Source organism: Pristiophorus japonicus, chromosome 1 (assembly GCF_044704955.1).
Source record: "Pristiophorus japonicus isolate sPriJap1 chromosome 1, sPriJap1.hap1, whole genome shotgun sequence".
Taxonomy (NCBI): Eukaryota; Metazoa; Chordata; class Chondrichthyes; family Pristiophoridae; genus Pristiophorus; species Pristiophorus japonicus.
The window spans coordinates 20,842,923-20,863,579 of NC_091977.1; the positions used below are offsets into that span (position 1 = coordinate 20,842,923).

The following is a 20,657-nucleotide window of genomic DNA, read 5'->3' on the forward strand; positions in this document are numbered from 1 at the left end:
ATTTGTTAAGGGAAGATTGTGTTTGACCAACCTGATTGAATTTTTTGAGGAGGTAACCAAGAGAGTCAATGAGGGTAATGCGTACGATGTAGTATGTATGGACTTTAGCAAGGCTTTTGATAAGGTCCCACATGGTAGACTGGTCATGAAGGTTAAAGCCCATGGGATACGGGGCAAAGTGGCAAGTTGAATCCAAAATTGGCTTGGAGGTAGGAAGCAAAGGGTAATGATTGATGAATGTTTTTGTGACTGGAAGGATGTTTCCAGTGGGGTTCCGCATGGCTCAGTACTGGGTCCCTTGCTTTTTGTGGTATATATCACGATTTAGATTTGAATATAGGGAGTATGATTAAGAAGTTTGCAGGTGGTACTAAAATTGGCTGTGTGGTTGATAATGAAGAGGAAAGTCATGGGCTGCAGGAGGATATCAATCTACTGGTCAGGTGGACAGAGCAGTGGCAAATGGAATTTAATTCAGAGAAGTGTGAGGTGATGCACTTTGGGAGGGCTAATAAGGAAAGGGTATACACATTAAGCGGTAGGCCACTTAATAGTGTAGATGAACAAAGGGACCTTGGATGCTTGTCCACAGATCCCTGAAAGTAGCAGGCCAGGTGGATAAGGTCGTTAAGAAGGCATACGGAATGCTTGCCCTTATTGGCCGAGGCATAGAATATAAGAGCAGGGAGGTTATGCTTAAATTGTATACTTTGGTTAGGCCACAGCTGGAGTACTGCATGCAGTTCTGGTCGCTGTATTATAGGAAGGATGTGATTGCACTAGAGAGGGTGCAGAGGAGATTTAATAGGATGCTGCCTGGAATGGAGAATCTTAGTTATGAGGACAGATTGGATAGGCTGGGTTTGTTCTCAGTGGAACAGAGGAGGTTCAGAGGAGACCTCATTGAGGTGTACAAAATATTGAGGGGTCTGGACATAGTGGATAGTAAGGGTCTATTTCCATTGATGGAGTGGTTTATTACAAGGGGGCATAGTTTTAACTTGGTTGGTGGAAGGTTTAGAGGGGATTTGAGGCGGGGCTTCTTTACGCAGAGGGTTGTGGGGATCTGGAACTCGCTGCCTGGAAGAGTGGTGGATGCAGAAACCCTCACCACTTTTAAGAGATGGTTGGATGGGCTCTTAAAGTGCAGTAACCTGCAGGGTTACGGACCTCGAGCTGGTAATTGGGATTAGACTGGATGACCTTTTGTTGGTCGGCACAGATATAATGGTAAGTACTGCAGGGAATAGAATACGGCCAGGGTGATCTCCTGGACTAGTTTCGATCGCCTGGATGGGTCGAGGAGGAATTTTCCCAGATTTTTTTCTCCCTAAATTAGCCTGGGTTTTAACTGGTTTTTGCCTCTCCCAGGAGATCACATGGCTCCGGTTGGGGTGGAGTGTAGAATGTTTCAGTATAAGGGGTGTCGCAGTTGTGTGAGGCGGACTGGTTGGGCTGGGTGCTCTTTGCCTTTCCGTCATTGTTCATAGGTTGATATGTAACCTTTAGGGCTGCTGACCGAGGGCCGTGCAGCTCTTTGACAGCGGCGCGGACACGATGGACCGAAATGGCCTCCTTCTGCGCTGTAAATTTCTGTGTTTCTACATCCACCTCATGTGATGAAGTTGGTGAAGCAGAGGAACAGCATTTGGGGAGGGTGAGAGGACTCAGTGCAGTGCACTGAGGGAGCGGATCAAGTTGCCCTCAAATTCCAACATCCCAGTGAAAAATTCACATAAAATTAACACAAAAAGTTAGCATGCAGGTACAGTAAGTAATCAGGAAATGGAATGTTGGCCTTTATTACAAGGGGAATAGAGTATAAAAGCAGAGAAGTCCTGCTACAACTGTACAGGGTATTGCTGAGACCACACCTAAAATACTGCGTGCAGTTTTGGTCTCTGTATTTAAGGAAGGATATACTTGCATTGGAGGCTGTTCAGAGGAGGTTGACTAGGTTGATTCTGGAGATGAGAGGGTTGACTTATGAAGATAGGTTGAGTAGGTTGGGCCTGTACTCAGTGGAGTTCAGAAGAATGAGAGATGATCTTATCGAAACATATAAGATAATGAGGGGGCTCGACAAGGTGAATGCAGAGAGAATATTTCCACTCATAGAGGAATCGAACTGAATAGTGTCAGAATAAGGGGACCACCCATTTAAAACTGAGATGAGGAGGAATTTCTTCTCTCAGAGGATTGTAAATCTGTGGAATTCTCTGCCCCAGTGAGCTGTGTAGGCTGGATCATTGAATATATTTAAGGGGGAGATAGACAAATTTTTGATCAATAAGGGATTAAAGGGTTATGGGGAGCGGGCAGGAAAGTGGAGGTGAGTCCATGATCGGATCAGCCACGATCTTATCAAATGGTGGAGCAGGCTTGAGGGGCCGAATGGCCTACTCCTGCTGCTATTTCTTATGTTCTCATCATCTGTTATTCCAAAGAAATGTTCTGGCTTCATTTTGTTGTTGTTAGGTTTCTATTTTGCAAAAAGCACTTCTGGTAGATTTGTAACCATAACACAGTGTTAATAATTTACAATTAGAAACTGGTTTGTTTCTCATTCTCCAAACAGCAAGGTACAGATGCACAGAAGTGAGTTAGCTTTAATTTGTGAACGTAGTGTTGCCAACAAATGGCTGTGTTAATGATTTATTAACTCTGCATTATTGTTCTGATGCTGGTGATTCACCAGAAGAGACAGAGAGAGAGAGTAAAGAAAGAAGAAAGAAAGATTTGCATTTATATAGTGCCTTTCGTGACCATCGGACATGGCAAAGCGCTTTACAGCCAATGAAGTACTTTTGGAGTATAGTCACTGGTGTAATGTGGAAAAGAGAGCAAGAGAAAACAAGATCAAGAACGAGAGACTGAAAGAACGAGAGAAGGAGAGAGAACATGAGAGAGAGACCGAGAGAATGAGAGGGGAAGAAAGAAACAGAAAGAGAGAGAGACAGAGAAAGAGAAAAAGAGAGAGAGAGAGAGAGAGAGAGAATAAAAGAGACAAAGCGACAGAGAGCGAGAAAGAGAGAGCGAGAAAGAGGCAGAGAGCGAGAAAGAGGCAGAGAGCGAGAAAGAGGCAGAGAGCGAGAAAGAGGCAGAGAGCGAGAGGCAGCGAGAAAAAGGGGCAGACAAAGAGAGAGAGAGAGAGAGAGAGAGAGAGAGAGAGACAGAGATAGAGAAAGAGACAGAGAGAGGAGATGGTACTGAAGTATAGTGAGGAGAATACCTTTCACAGGGTATGGATTTGGATTCCAGCTGAACTGAAGCCATGGATGAACAAGGCTGCCTGGGAGGAGGGGCGATGGGGACGCCGGAATCTAAAGAAGCTGTCTTTCGATGGAGTGTTTCGAACATTGCTCCTTGGGCCTCGGTGTCCACGGGGCAGGACCCGGCTCTGCTGTGGTTGACACTTGAGGGAACCTCCGGCCCCACGGCTCCCTGGAGGAATGACTCTGAAGCTGCCTGCTCCGATTCGAACGTGGGTGAAGACGGGGGCGAGGGCCGAGACTTTCGCTTCGCCGATGCGCCAGACAGGAGTTTTAGGAAACCTTTCTTCTCCTTCTGTGAGGCAGCAAAGAGTTTAAAACAATCAGTTTCAATCTTAATCAATGGTCACATTTAACAGATGGATCTGATATTTGGCACTGAGAATATTGGTTATACATTAACATGCAACAAGAGACAAGAACATTCTTCCGTGTGAAAAGGGTGCTCACAGAGAAAGTCTCATCAGACCAGCCATGATCTTATTGAATGGCGGAGCAGGTTCAAGGGGCCAAATGGCCTACTCCTGCTCCTATGTCTTATCTTCTTATGTGCTTATTAAATCACTCGGAGGATCCCCTTATCCCCTTCCATTTTTCACCAAGTTTCTCCCCCTTTCTCTCTCGAAGGCATTGACATTTCCGAGGTACTGGACAGTTCCATGGGGGTTGTTATCAGCCAAATGGCTATTCTTTATGTGGCAGCCTCGACTGTGGGAGCTGGCAGGCTGTGTGTGTAAGGGGCATTGCCACAGAGCCTGATCCTGCTCCCCCACAAAGCGCACTTCCCAGCAGGAGGCGCTGGATGCAAATCGGGAGTGGGAACCCTGCCTAATCCAGTGAGCTGCGGCTAACTGCAGCCACTCCTGGCTGGGAGCAGTTGATATCAGCATAAACCAAGGCATGCACTCCAGATCATCTTGGCTCAGCGAATACATTTAAATTGAGCAAACCAGGGAAGTGTCCTAATTTCTACCCATCAGTTTAAACACAATTGGCCTCAGCACTCTGGATCAGGGAGGGGGAAAACAGGCCTGAACTCCAGCTCCTAATCTATAGCCAGTGCCTCCTTGTGGATAGCGCGCATTTTGCAGGCATCAATTGAGGACAAAATCAGGCTCAGCTATGATTTCCCCCTTTAATCGAATGACTGCTAAACCTCACTGTGCCGGCTTTTTAAAAAAACATTCTTGGGATGCCGGCATTGCTGGCAAGGCTGGAATTTATTGCCCATCTCTAGTCGCCCTGAGAAGTTGTGAGCCGCCTTGCTCTTGGTTGCAATTTGATACAATTATCTAGTGTGCTAGGCTACTTCAGATGGCAGTTCAGAGTCAACCACATTGGTGTGTGGCTCGAGTTAATCATAGGGCAGTTCACCAGGTTTCCTTCCCTAAAGGACACGAGTGAACCAGTTTGGTTTTCACAACAGTCTGACCACTTCATGTTCACTTTTACTGAGAGCAGTTTTTTATTTCCCCTTTTCAATAGAAAGCTGAATTCAAACTATCAAAATTGCCATGGTGGGATCTGAACTTGCAAGTTGTGGATTATTACACCAGGCCCCACTCTATCTTGCTTAAAAACAGAAAATGCTGGAAATACTCAGCAGGTCAGGTTCCGTGGAGAGAGAAAAAGTTAACGTTTCAGGTCGATGACCTTGCGTCAGATAACGTTAACTACGATGGGCACTAGGATGTAGAATTAGAAAGGAGTAACAGGGCACAAAGGATTGGGAGAAATGGACAGCACTAAAGAAATAGTAAGGTATTAGGTGGGTTCAGACTAAGGGAGAACACAGGATGATCTAAGTTGGTTTACAGTGCATGTATGTGAACACACAAAGCATTATAAACAATGTTGGTGAGCTGCAGGGGAACATAGCCACGTGGGATATGACGTTGTGGCAATCGCAGAGACCTAGCTCAAAAAGGGCAGGATTGGGTACTAAATATTCCTGGATATAAGATGTTCAGGAAAGATAAGGAAGGAAAGATAGGATGGTGTGTCTGTATGGGTTAAGGAGAATGTTACAGTGCTGGAGCGAGAGGATGTCCTGGAGGGGTCAAGGACAGAATCTATTTGGTTAGAGTTAAGAAATAATAGAGGTGCCATTACACTACTGAATAGAATGGCAGCCAACATAAAAGGTAATCCACAAGTCTTCTACTGGCATATAAATAGTAAATGGGTAGCAAGAGGTGGGGCTGATTAGTGGCCAAAAAGGAGACCTACGCATGGAGACAGAGGGAGGTATGGCTTAGGTGATAAATGAGTACTTTGCATCTGTATTCATCAAGGAAGATGCTGCCATAGACATAGTGAAGGAGAAGGTGGGGAGGTACTGGATGGGATAAAATTGATAAAAAAAAGAGAAGGTACTAGAAAGGCTGGCTGTACTTAACGTAGATAAGTCACCAGGGCCAGATGAGATACTGGGACGCTGAGGGAAGTGAAGGAAGAAATCGCGGAGATGCTGGCCATAATCTTCCAATCCTCCTTAGATATGGGGCAGGGGGGGGGGGGAGCTGCCAGAGGACTGGAGAATTGCAAATGTTACACCCTTGTTCAAAAAGTTGTTAACCCATCAGCTATAGGCCAGTCAGTTTAACCTCGGTAGTGGTTTTAGAAACAATAATCAGGGACAAAATTAACAGTCACTTGGACAAGTTCGGATTAATTAAGGAAAGCCAGCATGGATTTGTTAAAGGCAAATCGTGTTTAACCAATTTGATCGAGTCTTTTGATGAGGTAACAGAGAGGGTTGATGAGGGCAATGCGATTGACGCGGTGTACATGGATTTCCAAAAGGCGTTCGACAAAGTGCCACATAATAGGCCTGTCAGCAAAGTTGAAGCCCATGGAATAAAAGGGACAGTGGCAGCATGGATCTGAAATTGGTTAAGTGACAGGAAACAGAGAGTAGTGGTGAACGGTTGTTTTTCAGACTGGAGGAAGGTATACAGTGGTGTTCCCCAGGGTCGGTACGAGGACCACTACTTTTCTTGATATATATTAATAACTTGGATGCGGGTGTAGAGGGCACAATTTCAAAGTTTGCCAATGACTCAAAACTTGGAAGTTTAGAGAACAGTGAGGTGGATAGTTATAGACATCAAGAGGACACAGACAGGTTGGTGGAATGGGCGGACACGTGGTAGATGAAATTTAACGCAGAAAAGTGTGAAGTGATACATTTTGGTAGAACAAGGAGAGGAAATATAAACTAAAGGGTACAATCCTAAAGGGGGTGCATAAACAGAGAGACCTGGGGGTATATGTGCACAAATCGTTGAAGGTGGCAGGACAGGTTGAGAAAGCGGCTAAAAAAGTTTACAGGATCCTGGGCTTCATGAATAGAGGTATAGAGTACAAATTCGTGGATATTGTGATGAACCCTTATGAAAAACTGGCTCAGCCTCAAACGGAGTATTGTGTCCAATTCTGGGCACTGCACTTTAGGAAGGATGTGAAGGCCTTAGAGAGGGTACAGAAAAGATTTACAAGAATGTTTCCAGGGAGGAGGGACTTCAGTTGCATGGATAGGCAGGTGGAGATTTGATAGAAGTGTTCAAAATCATGAGGGGTCTGGATAGAGTAGAAGGAGAGAAACTGTTCCCATTGGCAGAAGGGTCGAGAACTAGAGGACACAGATTGAAGGTGTTTGGCAAAAGAGCCAAAGGCGACTTAAGAAAAAACTTTTTTACGCAGCGAGTGGTTAGGATCTGGAATTCACTGCCTGGAAGGGTGGTGGAGGCAGGTTCAATTGTAGCTTTCAAAAGGGAGTTGGACCTGAAGGGGAAAAAAATTGCAGGGCTACGGGGAAAGGGTGGGGGAGTGGGACTGGCTGAAGTGCCCTTGCAGAGATCCGTGCAGTAACCATTCTGTGATTCTATCAATAAAAAGGTCAATGCTGCTTGCTCAGCCTTTTAGCCATGGGGCAGTCAGTGACATTATTACCGCGGGGTTGGAGGAGAGAAAATATATTTGAAAAAGATGGACAAAGGGGAGAGGGGGGGCGAGAATCGATTATACTATTCCAATGCACTCCTGGCCAGCCCCCCACATTCCACCCTATGCAAACGTGAGGTCATCCAAAACACTGCTGCCTGTGTAATAACTCGCACCAAGTCCCATCCATCCATCACCCCTGTGCTCGCTGACCTACATTGGCTCCCGGTTAAGCAATGCCTCGATTTCAAAATTCTCATCCTCGCTTTCAAATCCCTCCATGGCCTCGCCCCTCCCTATCTCTGTAATCTCCTCCTGCCTCCTCCTGCCTCCTCCTCCCCTCCACCTCCCCCGCCCTCTTGAGCATCCCTGATTATAATCGCTCAACCATCAATGGCCGTGCCTTCTGTTGCCTAGGCCCCAAGCTCTGGAACTCCCTGCCTAAACAACCTACCTCACTGACCAAGCTTTTGGTCACGTGCCCTAAATTCTCCTTATGTGGCTCGGTGTCAAATTTTGGTCTTATCTGAAGGCCTTGGAATGTTTTACTGTGTTGAAGGCGCTGTATAAATACAAGTTGTTGTTGTTAAATGGTATTCACCGTAGGTCGTTGACAGCGACAGCAATCACACTATTGCCTCCTGCACTGTCAGTGCTGTCAGCCGGGTCATGTCTCGTGCAGGTTCAGTGCAGCACAATTCTCCATAATCAACCAGAACATGCAGCTTTCACAGTTCACAAATCGCTAAAGAGATTAAGTTTCCAATCACCACGCCAATTTAACAAAATGTGACTATTATTTTTTGTTGCTACAATTAATGGACCCTTCCTCGTCAAAAACATCGCATGGAAAATATCTTCCCTTCCGATCAATTCTGATGGTTGCGTGTGGCAAGGAGGTGGGGAAACAAGTGAGTACCTGGAAAGGCCCTCTCAGACCAGAGACCCAAGATACACGCCGGTGGAGTGGTCCGCACCCCTGGGGTCAACCCAACTCTCTCCGCCTCACATCCGGACCACGGGAGCCTTCTCCGCTTGGCCAGGCTTGCCACGCTTCCCTCCCCTTGCAATTCTGATGTTGCCATTTACGCCTCTTCTGGACCCATCTTTCCTTTACCTGTCTCAGTATCTCCCCCTTTTAGTTTGCACCATCATCGGACGGTCTGCACCTGGGCAGGACTGGAACCAATGTCCTCGGGGGAGTGTTTGCTAGTGCTGTTGGGGAGGATTTAAACTAATATGGCAGGGGGATGGGAACCAATGCAGGGAGACAGAGGGAAACAAAAAGGAGCCAAAAGCAAAAGACAGAAAGGAGATGAGGAAAAGTGTAGGGCAGAGAAACCCAAGGCAAAGAACAAAAAGGGCCACTGTACAGCAAAATTCTAAAAGGACAAAGGGTGTTAATAAAACAAGCCTGAAGGCTTTGTGTCTTAATGCAAGGAGTATCCGCAATAAGGTGGATGAATTAATTGTGCAAATAGATGTTAACAAATATGATGTGATTGGGATTACGGAGACGTGGCTCCAGGATGATCAGGGCTGGGAACTCAACATTCAGGGGTATTCAACATTCAGGAAGGATAGAATAAAAGGAAAAGGAGGTGGGGTAGCATTGCTGGTTAAAGAGGAGATTAATGCAATAGTTAGGAAAGACATTAGCTTGGATGATGTGGAATCTATATGGGTAGAGCTGCAGAACACCAAAGGGCAAAAAACGTTAGTAGGAGTTGTGTACAGACCTCCAAACAGTAATAGGGATGTTGGGGAGGGCATCAAACAGGAAATTAGGGGTGCATGCAATAAAGGTGTAGCAGTTATAATGGGTGACTTTAATATGCACATAGATTGGGCTAGCCAAACTGGAAGCAATACGGTGGAGGAGGATTTCCTGGAGTGCATAAGGGATGGTTTTCTAGACCAATATGTTGAGGAACCAACTAGGGGGGAGGCCATCTTAGACTGGGTGTTGTGTAATGAGAGAGGATTAATTAGCAATCTCATTGTGCGAGGCCCCTTGGGGAAGAGTGACCATAATATGGTGGAATTCTGCATTAGGATGGAGAATGAAACAGTAATTTCAGAGACCATGGTCCAGAACTTAAAGAAGGGTAACTTTGAAGGTATGAGGCGAGAATTGGCTAGGATAGATTGGCGAATGATACTTAGGGGGTTGACTGTGGATGGGCAATGGCAGACATTTAGAGACCGCATGGATGAAGTACAACAATTGTACATTCCTGTCTGGCGTAAAAATAAAAAGGGGAAGGTGGCTCAACCGTGGCTATCTAGGGAAATCAGGGATAGTATTAAAGCCAAGGAAGTGGCATACAAATTGGCCAGAAATAGCAGCGAACCTGGGGACTGGGAGAAATTTAGAACTCAGCAGAGGAGGACAAAGGGTTTGATTAGGACAGGGAAAATGGAGTACGAGAAGAAGCTTGCAGGGAACATTAAGGCGGATTGCAAAAGTTTCTATAGGTATGTAAAGAGAAAAAGGTTGGTGAAGACAAACGTAGGTCCCCTGCAGTCAGAATCAGGGGAAGTCATAACGGGGAACAAAGAAATGGCGGATCAATTGAACAAGTACTTTGGTTCGGTATTCACTAAGGAGGATACAAACAACCTTCCGGATATAAAAGGGGTCAGAGGGTCTAGTAAGGAAGAGGAACTGAGGGAAATCTTTATTAGTCGGGAAATTGTGTTGGGGAAATTGATGGGATTGAAGGCAGATAAATCCCCAGGGCCTGATGGCCTGCATCCTAGAGTACTTAAGGAGGTGGCCTTGGAAATAGCGGATGCATTGACAGTCATTTTCCAACATTCCATTGACTCTGGATCAGTTCCTATGGAGTGGAGGGTAGCCAATGTAACCCCACTTTTTAAAAAAGGAGGGAGAGAGAAAACAGGGAATTATAGACCGGTCAGCCTGACCTCAGTAGTGGGTAAAATGATGGAATCAATTATTAAGGATGTCATAGCAGTGCATCTGGAAAATGGTGACATGATAGGTCCAAGTCAGCATGGATTTGTGAAAGGGAAATCATGCTTGACAAATCTTCTGGAATTTTTTGAGGATGTTTCCAGTAAAGTGGACAAAGGAGAACCAGTTGATGTGGTATATTTGGACTTTCAGAAGGCTTTCGACAAGGTCCCACACAAGAGATTAATGTGCAAAGTTAAAGCACATGGGATTGGGGGTAGTGTGCTGACGTGGATTGAGAACTGGTTGTCAGACAGGAAGCAAAGAGTAGGAGTAAACGGGTACTTTTCAGAATGGCAGGCAGTGACTAGTGGAGTGCCGCAAGGTTCTGTGCTGGGGCCCCAGCTGTTTACATTGTACATTAATGATTTAGACGAGGGGATTAAATGCAGTATCTCCAAATTTGCGGATGATACTAAGTTGGGTGGCAGTGTGAGCTGCGAGGAGGATGCTATTAGGCTGCAGAGTGACTTGGATAGGTTAGGTGAGTGGGCAAATGCATGGCAGATGAAGTATAATGTGGATAAATGTGAGGTTATCCACTTTGGTGGTAAAAACAGAGAGACAGACTATTATCTGAATGGTGACAGATTAGGAAAAGGGAAGGTGCAACGAGACCTGGGTGTCATGGTACATCAGTCATTGAAGGTTGGCATGCAGGTACAGCAGGCGGTTAAGAAAGCAAATGGCATGTTGGCCTTCATAGCGAGGGGATTTGAATACAGGGGCAGGGAGGTGTTGCTACAGTTGTACAGGGCCTTGGTGAGGCCACACCTGGAGTATTGTGTACAGTTTTGGTCTCCTAACTTGAGGAAGGACATTCTTGCTATTGAGGGAGTGCAGCGAAGGTTCACCAGACTGATTCCCGGGATGGCGGGACTGACCTATCAAGAAAGATTGGATCAATTGGGCTTGTATTCACTGGAGTTCAGAAGAATGAGAGGGGACCTCATAGAAACGTTTAAAATTCTGACGGGTTTAGACAGGTTAGATGCAGAAAGAATGTTCCCAATGTTGGGGAAGTCCAGAACCAGGGGTCACAGTCTGAGGATAAGGGGTAAGCCATTTAGGACCGAGATGAGGAGAAACTTCTTCACCCAGAGAGTGGTGAACCTGTGGAATTCTCTACCACAGAAAGTAGTTGAGGCCAATTCACTAAATATATTCAAAAGGGAGTTAGATGAAGTCCTTACTACTCGGGGGATCAAGGGTTATGGCGAGAAAGCAGGAAGGGGGTACTGAAGTTTCATGTTCAGCCATGAACTCATTGAATGGCGGTGCAGGCTAGAAGGGCTGAATGGCCTGCTCCTGCACCTATTTTCTATGTTTCTATGTTTCTATCCCTTTTGTCATTTGTGTTCTTTCCTCTCTTTCCGCATCCAGTCCCACCGCTCCTTCCTCCCTGGCTCTGGACTTGCTTAAATCCTGTTCCATCTCTTAGATCTTTCACTTCTGAGGAAAGGTCATTGACCTGAAACATTAACTCTCTTTCTCTTTCCACAGATGCTGCCTGACCTGCTGAGTATTTCCTGCGTTTTCTGATCTACCGCTTCCGCAGCATTTTTACTTTTGTTCCCAATTTACCGATGCTTTAGAGGATCTGCTGTCTTCGGGTTCCTTTCGAAGCAAGCTGTGCTTCTGCTTTGCAACTCCATCACTGAACAGTACAACATTTAAAGAAAGACTTGCATTTATATAGTGCCTTTCACGACCCCAGTGCTTTACAGCCAATGAAGTACTTCTGAAGTGTAGTCACCGTTGTAATGTAAGAAGCACAGCAGCCAACTTGCACAGCAAGTTCCCCGAAACAGCAATGAGATAATGGTGATGTTGATTGAGGGATAAATATTGGCCAGAACACCGGGGAAAACTCCCCTGCTCTCAATCGAAATAGTGCAATGGAATCTTGTACATCCACCTGAGAGAGCAGACGAGGCCTCGGTTTAATGTCTCATCTGAAAGGCGGCACCTCCGACAGTGTAGCACCCCCTCACTGCTGCGCTCGAGTGTCAGCCTAGATTTTTATGCTCAAGTCTCTGGAGTAGGACATAAATCCACAAGCTTCTGATTTCAAGACAAGAGTGCTATCCACTGAGCCACTTCATAGAATCATAGAAATTTACAGCACGGAAGGAGGCCATTTCAGCCCATCGTGTCTGCACCGGCCGACCAAGAGCTATCCAGCCTAATCCCACTTTCCAGCTCTTGGTCCGTAGCCCTGTAGGTTACGGCACTTTAAGTGCACATCCAAGTACTTTTTAAATGCGGTGAGGCTTTCTGCCTCTACCACCCTTTCAGGTAGTGAGTTCCAAACCCCCATCACCCTCTGGGTGAGGAAATTTCCCCTCATATCTCCTCTAAACCTCCCCCCAATTACTTTAAATCGATGTCGCCTGGTTGTTAACCCCTCTGCCAAGGGAAACAGGCCCTTCGTAATTTTATACACCTCAATCAGGTCTCCCCTCAGCCTCCTCTGTTCCAAAGAAAACAGACCCAGCATCTCCAATCTTTCCTCAGAGCCAAAATTCTCCTCCGTACCCGCTCCAGTGCAATCACATCTTTCCTGTAATGTGGTGACCAGAACTGCACGCAGTACTCCAGCTGCGGCCTAACTAGTGTTTTATACCGTTCAAGCAAATTGGACTAATGTCTCAAACAAACTGGGAAAGAAAAAGAAAAACATCTCACCTTTTCTCTGCTCTCCTTCTCGAATTTATTAGCAGCCGAGACCGTCGCAGGCGAGGCGACGGAGACCGCCGGAACGACGCAGGTTGCCATGGCCGACGGCTCCCCCTCCAGAGACGTGGCACTGATGTTCGGAGGAGTTATGGCAGCTGCTGCAGAGGTGAGGGCAACACCCGGCCTGGTTGCGGTGGGAGCGGCGACCACGGTGAAAGGGGCGACCGCCTGCAGGGCCTGCTGTGGGTGCTGCAGAGAGACAGCTTGCTGAGGAGCCACTGGAGTAGTCGGGAGGGGGGAAGCCGGGTTGTGGGCTTGTATGGGAGTCACAGCTGCAGTCGGTCTCTCCTGGCCCTGGGCAGCTGCTGTCGGGAGTAAAGAGATTTCATTTTTTTTCATTCTTTGTCATTTCTGAATCACAAAGCAACAGGTGGGAAATGTCAGGTAAAATTTTTATCTAAAATTAAATTGGAGATTTATTACAATGGTACTAGGGAGAAGCGACTTATTTGGAGAGACTGGAGAAGCTGGCTGTTATGTATGCAACCCTATGTAACCAGCATTCTACCGCCACCAGTGGGCGCATCTGTTGGAATCCCGAGGGATCCCAGCATCCCTTGGGAGCACTGTATATAAGCAGGCCTCCCATGCTGTACCAGCACTCTGGAGTTAGAATAAAGAGAACAAGGTCACACTTACTCACGTCTACAGTACTCAATCACATTATTTTATTCTGGACATAACAGACTGTACTTGCTCAAAACCTGTTACATCTCTAATCTTTTGTAATTTCTGACGAAAGGTCATCGACCCGGAACATTAACTCTGTTTCTCTCTCCACATATGATGCCTGACCCGCTGAGTATTTCCAGCATTTTCGGTTTGTATTTCAGATTTCCAGCATCCGCAGTATTTTGCTTTTGTATTGGAGAAGCTGGAGTAGTTCTCCTTCGAGCAGAGAAGGTTAAGAGGAGATTTAAGAGAGGTGTTCAAAATGATGAGAGGTTATGATGTGTAAAGAGAAACCGTTTCTACTGGGAGGAGGGTCAGTGACTAGCGGACACAGATTTAAGATAATTGGCAAAAACTCCAGAGGGAGATGAGGAGAATTTCTTTCACTCCGCGACTTATACTGATCTGGATTGCATTGCCTGAAAGGTTGGTGGAAACAACAATTTCAACAACAATAACAACTTGTATTTTATAGCGCCTTAATGTAGTGAGTGGGACTTGGTGCGAGTTAGGACATGGGTAGCCGAGTTTTGGATCACCTCTTGAATGTGGGAGGCCAGCCAGGACTGCATTGGAATAGTCAAGTCTAGAGGTAACAAAGGCACGGATGAGAGCTTCAGCAGCAGATGAGCTGAGGCAAGGATGGAGACGAGCGATGTTACGGAGTTGGAAATAGGCGGCCTTAGTCATGCTGCGGATATGTTGTCAAAAGCTCATTTCAGGGTCAAATATGACACCAAGGTTGCGAACAGTGTGGTTCAGCCTCACACAGAAGTTGGGGAGAGGGATGGAGTCAGTGGCTAGGGAACGGAGTTTGTGGCGTGGACCGAAAACAATGGCTTCGGTCTTCCCGGTATTCAATTGGAGAAAATTTCTGTTCATCCAGAACTGGATGTCGGACAAGCGGTCTGACAATTCAGAGACTGTGGAGGGGTCGAGAGAAGTGGCAGTGAGGTAGAGCTGGGTGTCATCAGCGTACATGTGGAAACTTATGCTGTGTTTTCGGATGATGTCGCCAAGGGGCAACACGTAGATGAGAAATAGGAGGGGGCCAAGGATAGATCCTTGGGGGACACCAGAGGTAACAATGCGGGGGTGAGAAGAGAAGTCGTTGCAGGTGATTCTCTGGCTACTATTAGATAGATCAGAATGGAACCAGGCGAGTACAGTCCCACCCAGCTGGACGACGATGGAGAGGCGTTGGAGGAGGGTGGAGTGGTCAACCGTGTCAAAGGTTGCGTCAGGTTGAGAGGACGAGGAGGGATAGTTTGCCTTTGTCACGGTCACAAAGAATGTCATTTGTGACTTTGATGAGCGCTGTTTCGGTCCTGTGGCAGGGGCGGAAACCGGATTGAAGGGATTCAAACATGGAATTGGGGGAAAGTTGGGCATGGATTTGGAGGAGTCAACACGTTCAAGGACTTTGGAGAGGAAAGGGAGGTTGGAGATGAGGCAGTCGCTTGCACAGAAGGAGGGGTCGAGGGTCGGTGATGACGGCAGATTTGAGGGAGAGGGGGTCAGTACCTGAGGAGAGAGAACCGTTAGCAATGTCGGCTAACGTGGGATCCAGAAAAGTTTGCTGGGAATAAGGTCAAGGGAGCAGGAAGTGCGTCTCATGGACAGGATGAGCCCGTACCTTCATCGTCGCTGGGTCAAAATCCTGAAACTCCCTCCCTAACAGCACTGTAGGAGCACCTTCACCACACGGGCTGCAGCGGTTCAAGCAGGCCGCTCACCACCACCTTCTCGAGGGCAATTAGGGATGGGCAATAAATGCCGGCCTTGCCGGCGACGCCCACATCCCGGAACGAACGAAGCTCACCTGTTCGAACAGCGTTGCGAGCCTGGTTGACCGTCATCTGGCCCGTCATGTGCATCAGAACCTTGGCCTGCGGATTGGTAGCCTGCACGTGCGCTGCTGAGATTACTGCGGTGGGGAGCGGTTGTGTCGGACTAATCGGCCTGCTGAAGTCCAGGCCGTTGCCAGGAGATTTCGGCTGCGGCGCCACCACCGGCAAAGGCACAACGGCGGTCACCCCTCGCCCCACCTGTGCTGTCGCCGCCGCTGGCAACTTCGACTGCCCCGCTCCGGAAGTCGCCCTGCCAAGAATTTCAAATTGCGAGATTGAAATAAGCAGGCTGAATACGAAGCTGCCCTTTTTACACACGTGAAGCACTCTGCAGAACATTCTGCTGAAGGGCTCTGTCTCAAAGCTCAGTGATAGTTGAGGCAGGCTTAATGTAAAAAAAGAAATAGAAGCAGAAAACACTGGAAATACTCAGCGGCAGTGCTCCCTTTAAGCTGCGTGGCCGAGCAGCGCTCTGGAGCTCCCGGGCAGACGGCTCACCAGCTTTTAAATGGAAAAAAAAACTGCGCGCGTTTGAAATTTTGAATGGGCTGCGCAGCCCAAAAAAAAAAATTAGGGGGGGGGAAAACATTGCTCAGCAGGTCAGCCAGCATCTGGTGGAGACTGTAAAGTGCCTAATCAAAAGACGAGGTGCTGTTCCTCGAGTTTCCGTTGAGCCTCATTGGAACAGTATAGGAGGCGGAGGACGGAGAGGTCAGAGTAGGAATTGTGGAGAGGATTATCTCCACAGCTGTTGCCCGCCCTGCTGGGTACTTCCAGCACTTTTCTGTTTATATTTCGGAACTCCAGCATCCGCAATATTTTGCTTTTGTGATTCAAAAAAAGAGAGTTGCATTATTTAATTAACTACGTGGTTCTGTGCCAGTTAAAAAAATGTAAAAGGTGAAGCAGTGTCCCGCTGCTGTCACCCTGCCGGGACCGCTGCTTTACAAGGGGACGTGCTGACCAGTCTGCAGCTCCATCATTCTACCCACCCGCAGAGCGGCTTTGCCGAGCAAGCTGGCCACGGTCCAATGACGGGCACAGCAGGTTTTATGTTCGTCACGCCAGCTGATCCCAGAGCAAGACGGGACCCCACCGGGCTCGAGGCGTGTTGGAGCAACAGAAATAACTGTAGCCACAGTTCATGTTAATGGGCGGCCCTCTCCATTTCTGGATATCTACCATCGCACTGGAGGATGTGGCAAAGCCATCTGCATTTATATAAAGCATCCCTCGTGTATTTCATGGGGTGCGGACAGAAGAACAGGATGCCAAGATGACAAAAAGGGAGATGGTTTAAATGCACAAAGCGGTATTTTTTTTTTTTTAAAAAGAGGCTTTTGAAGAATGGAGAGTTACAGGAAGGTAATGTTGTTTCGGAGCAGTTTTCCAAAAAGCAACAAATTAAGCTTGGAAAAAAATGCCTCCCAACATAGGTGTAGTTGAGGCAGTCAAAACACCAGGCACAGATTAATATCGCCACGGATTTGTAAGAAAATATGCCTCGGATTTGATATCAGAACATGAGACCCAATACGGACTCTAGAATGAGACACAAATGCCTGGAGTAAAGCTCTTAACTCCTTACAAAGAATTAATATCCTCTTCTCTATGCCACTGACTCTATCCCTTAATTGTAATTCCACAATGCAGGCTCAAGTTTTGATTATATGCCTGAACAATTTGTTTGCTAATTCAGGTCAGATTTATGTGTGAGGCATTCTTGAATTATGTACCTATTACAACAACTTGCCCATTTAAATCTGAGATGAAGAGGAATTTCTTCTCTCAGAAGGTTGTAAATCTGTGGAATTCACCGCTTCAGAGCTGTGGAAGCTGGGACATTGAATAAATTTAAGACAGAGATAGACAGTTTCTTAACCGATAAGTGAATAAGGGGTTATGGGGAGCGGGCGGGGAAGTGGACCTGAGTCCATGATCACATCAGCCATGATCTTATTAAATGGCAGAGCAGGCTCGAGGGGCCGTACGGCCTATTCCAGCTCCTATTTCTTAAGTCCTTATGTCCTTTTAAAATAGTAAAACTTCTCAAGACACTTCACAGGAGTGCAATCTGACAAAAATATATATACCGGGCTGAAGGTGGTGATATTAGGACAGGTGATTAAAAGCTTAGTCATAGAGGTGCTTTTTAAGGAGTGTCTGAATGGAGTAGAGAGGCGGAGAGGTTTAGGGAGGGAATTGCAGAGCTTAGGGCCTTGGCAGCTGAAAGCACGGCCGCCAATGGAGCAAAGGAAGTTGGGGATGCACAAGAGGCCAGAATTGGAGGGGTGTCTAGATCTCAGAGGGTTGTAGGGCTGGAGGAGAGCGCGGCGAAGCCATGGAGGGATTTGAACACAAGGATGAGAAATGTTAAATTGTGGTTTTCGGGGACCGGGAGCCAATGTAGTTAAGCACAGAGGGTGATGGGTGAACGAGACTTTCCTCTTCAGGGCTCTTAAGAATAACCCACAAAAGGGTAAATTACATGATCTGTGGATGAAGCGGGCTTGATAGGCCTCATGAACTTTGCTTGAACTTAAGTGATAATGGGGTACATGTGAAGTTTCAGTTCCCATCTCACTTCAACATAAGAAAATGGGTGATTCCGTTGTGCCACACTGTGCGTCTGTGCAGGCCTGCACTTTTGGCCTGAGCACTGCTGGAGAAAGCTATGGAGCATTTTCCGATTACACATTCCAGCCGAAAAATCCTTAAGGTAAATATTGACTACTGTAAGACTGCAAACAAATTTTAATTAAAATTCAAAATGAGAAGGAACCTTGGGCACACTAACACATCGAGTCAGAGCAAAGAAAAGTATTTTACATAGATCATTTGACACGCAAGGGCATAATTTGAAGCCACACGAAAATAGAATGAGTATTGTCAGCAGACATCAATTTAAAAGCGTCTTGTAAAATTCTGGTTGAAGAAAATTGCTTGTACCAGTTCAGGTTACATTTTAATAGAACGGTGCGTTAAGTCTTAAAAACTTGATTCTGCGTAACAATCCATCAATGGCTACATTCACTTTTGGTCCACAAAACCTTATTTCTGTTGCCATGCTTTTCGTCACACTTTGTGCGTTAACTTTTTTAATTCCTGCACCTACATTTAAAATGGAAACCGCCGATAAACTTGTCATGCTGCAATGACACCCTCCTGCCAGTGGTGACGCTGCAGCGCCTAGTTTTGCATCTCCCAGCTCCTTTGCAGTGCAGAGTAACTCCCATGCTCCGGCCAATGCTACACCTTCTGCGGTAAGTTTTTAATATTAGCTTTAAATAATATAAAATCAAAGTATAAAACAATAGGGAGAGAATGAATGACGCAAAATGGGGAGATTAACTAGTAATAGGCCGAGGGGATAGAAATTGCCCTCCGCCCTTAACGGGCGCACCCTCCAGCTTTTAAAGTTTTTCTCTGCCACAACCCGGGTGCCGTCGATATTCGGCACTTGGAAGTTTTTTTCGGTTGGAGCGGATGCTGTGGCACCTGCGGGGCGGAAGTGCCCATACAGTGGGTCAGCCGCTCCGACCAGTCATCAGCACCACGCTGGGGATGTCAGTGAGACACGGGCCGACGCCGAACAATGTCCCTCCCCTCCAGTTAAAGGGGAGAGCCGCTGCGAGCTCTGCATATTTTTCCAAATAGGTTCACTGGGCTACCCGGGAGGGTTTCGGCCGAGCCAGCGGCCTGCCACCCAAGAGGGGGGGGGGGGGGGGGGGGGGGTGCCAGGTTGCCTGTTGGCAGCCCGGCCAAACCTGGGGGCGTAATTGTCAGGCCGTAGCTGGCAGTCAGCCGACAGTAAAAAAATAAAATGGCGTCGCCAGCAGCACCACTTCCCCTTTAAGGGCGGCCATGCCGCCGACCAACAGGAAAGTGCACCGACAGAAAAAGCCGTCGGGGGCAGCGGCGCCGCTCCCCCGGGGCAATTCCGCAAAAGGGCAATTTCCTGTGGGGCAATTTCGGGAATGGGATCGCCGTAAGGGGTCAGCGCATGCACGCCGCAGCAGGAAAATGGGCGGAACGGTCCCTACACCACTCGGACCCTCGGGAAGGGGCAATATTTAAAATGGCGGCCCCTCCGCGGAGACTCGGCGGTCAGCCCACACTGACCCGTGGCCGCCTGAGGCGAGGGGAAATTTCGGCCCCTAAAAATGTTGGATATATCCTGCTTTTCTAAGTGTCAGACTTCTTGTAACATAAGAACATAAGAAATAGGAACAGGAGTAGGCCATACGGCCCCTCGAGCCTGCTCCGCCATTCGATAAGATCATGGCTGATCTGATCGTGGACTCAGCTCCACTTCCCTGCCCGCTCCCCATAACCCCTTCTCCCCGTATCGTTTAAGAAGCTGTCTATTTCTGTCTTAAATTTATTCAATGTCCCAGCTTCCACAGCTCTCTGAGGCAGTGAATTCTACAGATTTACAACCCTCAGAAGAAATTCCTCCTCATCTCAGAATAAGGGGCCGCCCATTTAAAACTAAGATCATGCCCTCTAGTTCTAGTCTCCCCCATCAGTGGAAACATCCCCTCTGCATCCACCTTGTCGAGCACCCTCATAATCTTAGACGTTTCGATAAGATCACCTCTCATTCTTCTGAACTCCAATGAGTAAAGGCCCAGCCTACTCAACCTTTCCTCAGTAGTCCTTACTACTAGGGGGATCAAGGGGTGTGGCGAGAAAGCAGGAATGGGGTACTGAAGTTGCAATTTCAGCCATGAACTCATTGAATGGCGGTGCAGGCTCGAAGGGCCGAATGGCCTACTCCTGCACCTATTTTCTATGCTTCTCAGTCAACCTCCTCATCCCCGGAATCAACCTAGTGAACCTTCTCTGAACTGCCTCCAAAGCAAGTATATCCTTTCGTAAATATGGAAACCAAAACTGCACGCAGTATTCCAGGTGTGGCCTCATCAAAACCTTGCATAGCCGTAGCAAGACTTCCCTGGTTTTATGCTGTACCTGCATACTATCCTTTTGTGTTTCATGCACAAGTACCCCCAGGTCCCGCTGTACTGCAGCCCAATAACTCACTCTTTGATTTTTTTCTGCCAAAGTGCATGACCTCACATTTTCCAACATTATATTCTATCTGCCAAATTTTTGTCCACTCATTTAGCTTGTCTATGTCCTTTTGCAGATTTTTTTTGTGTGCTCCTCACACATTGCTTTTCCCTCCCATCTTTG

The 20,657-nt window shown here is 47.1% G+C and overlaps 1 protein-coding gene across 2 annotated transcripts in view; it reads right to left on the reverse strand.

Moving 5' to 3' along the window:
• Positions 1–20,657, reverse strand: part of sh3rf1 (SH3 domain containing ring finger 1) — a 217,688-nt gene that overhangs the window by 13,545 nt on the left and 183,486 nt on the right. The window contains exons 9-11 of one of the 2 annotated variants that reach the window (XM_070877994.1): positions 15,431–15,708; positions 12,886–13,238; positions 3,233–3,567 (exon numbers count right to left, since the gene is read on the reverse strand). In XM_070877994.1, the coding sequence (XP_070734095.1) occupies positions 3,233–3,567; positions 12,886–13,238; positions 15,431–15,708 (966 nt within the window). Of the gene's footprint in view, positions 1–3,232; positions 3,568–12,885; positions 13,242–15,430; positions 15,709–20,657 lie in introns of both variants that reach the window. The other variant, XM_070877985.1, reaches the window with a different exon arrangement.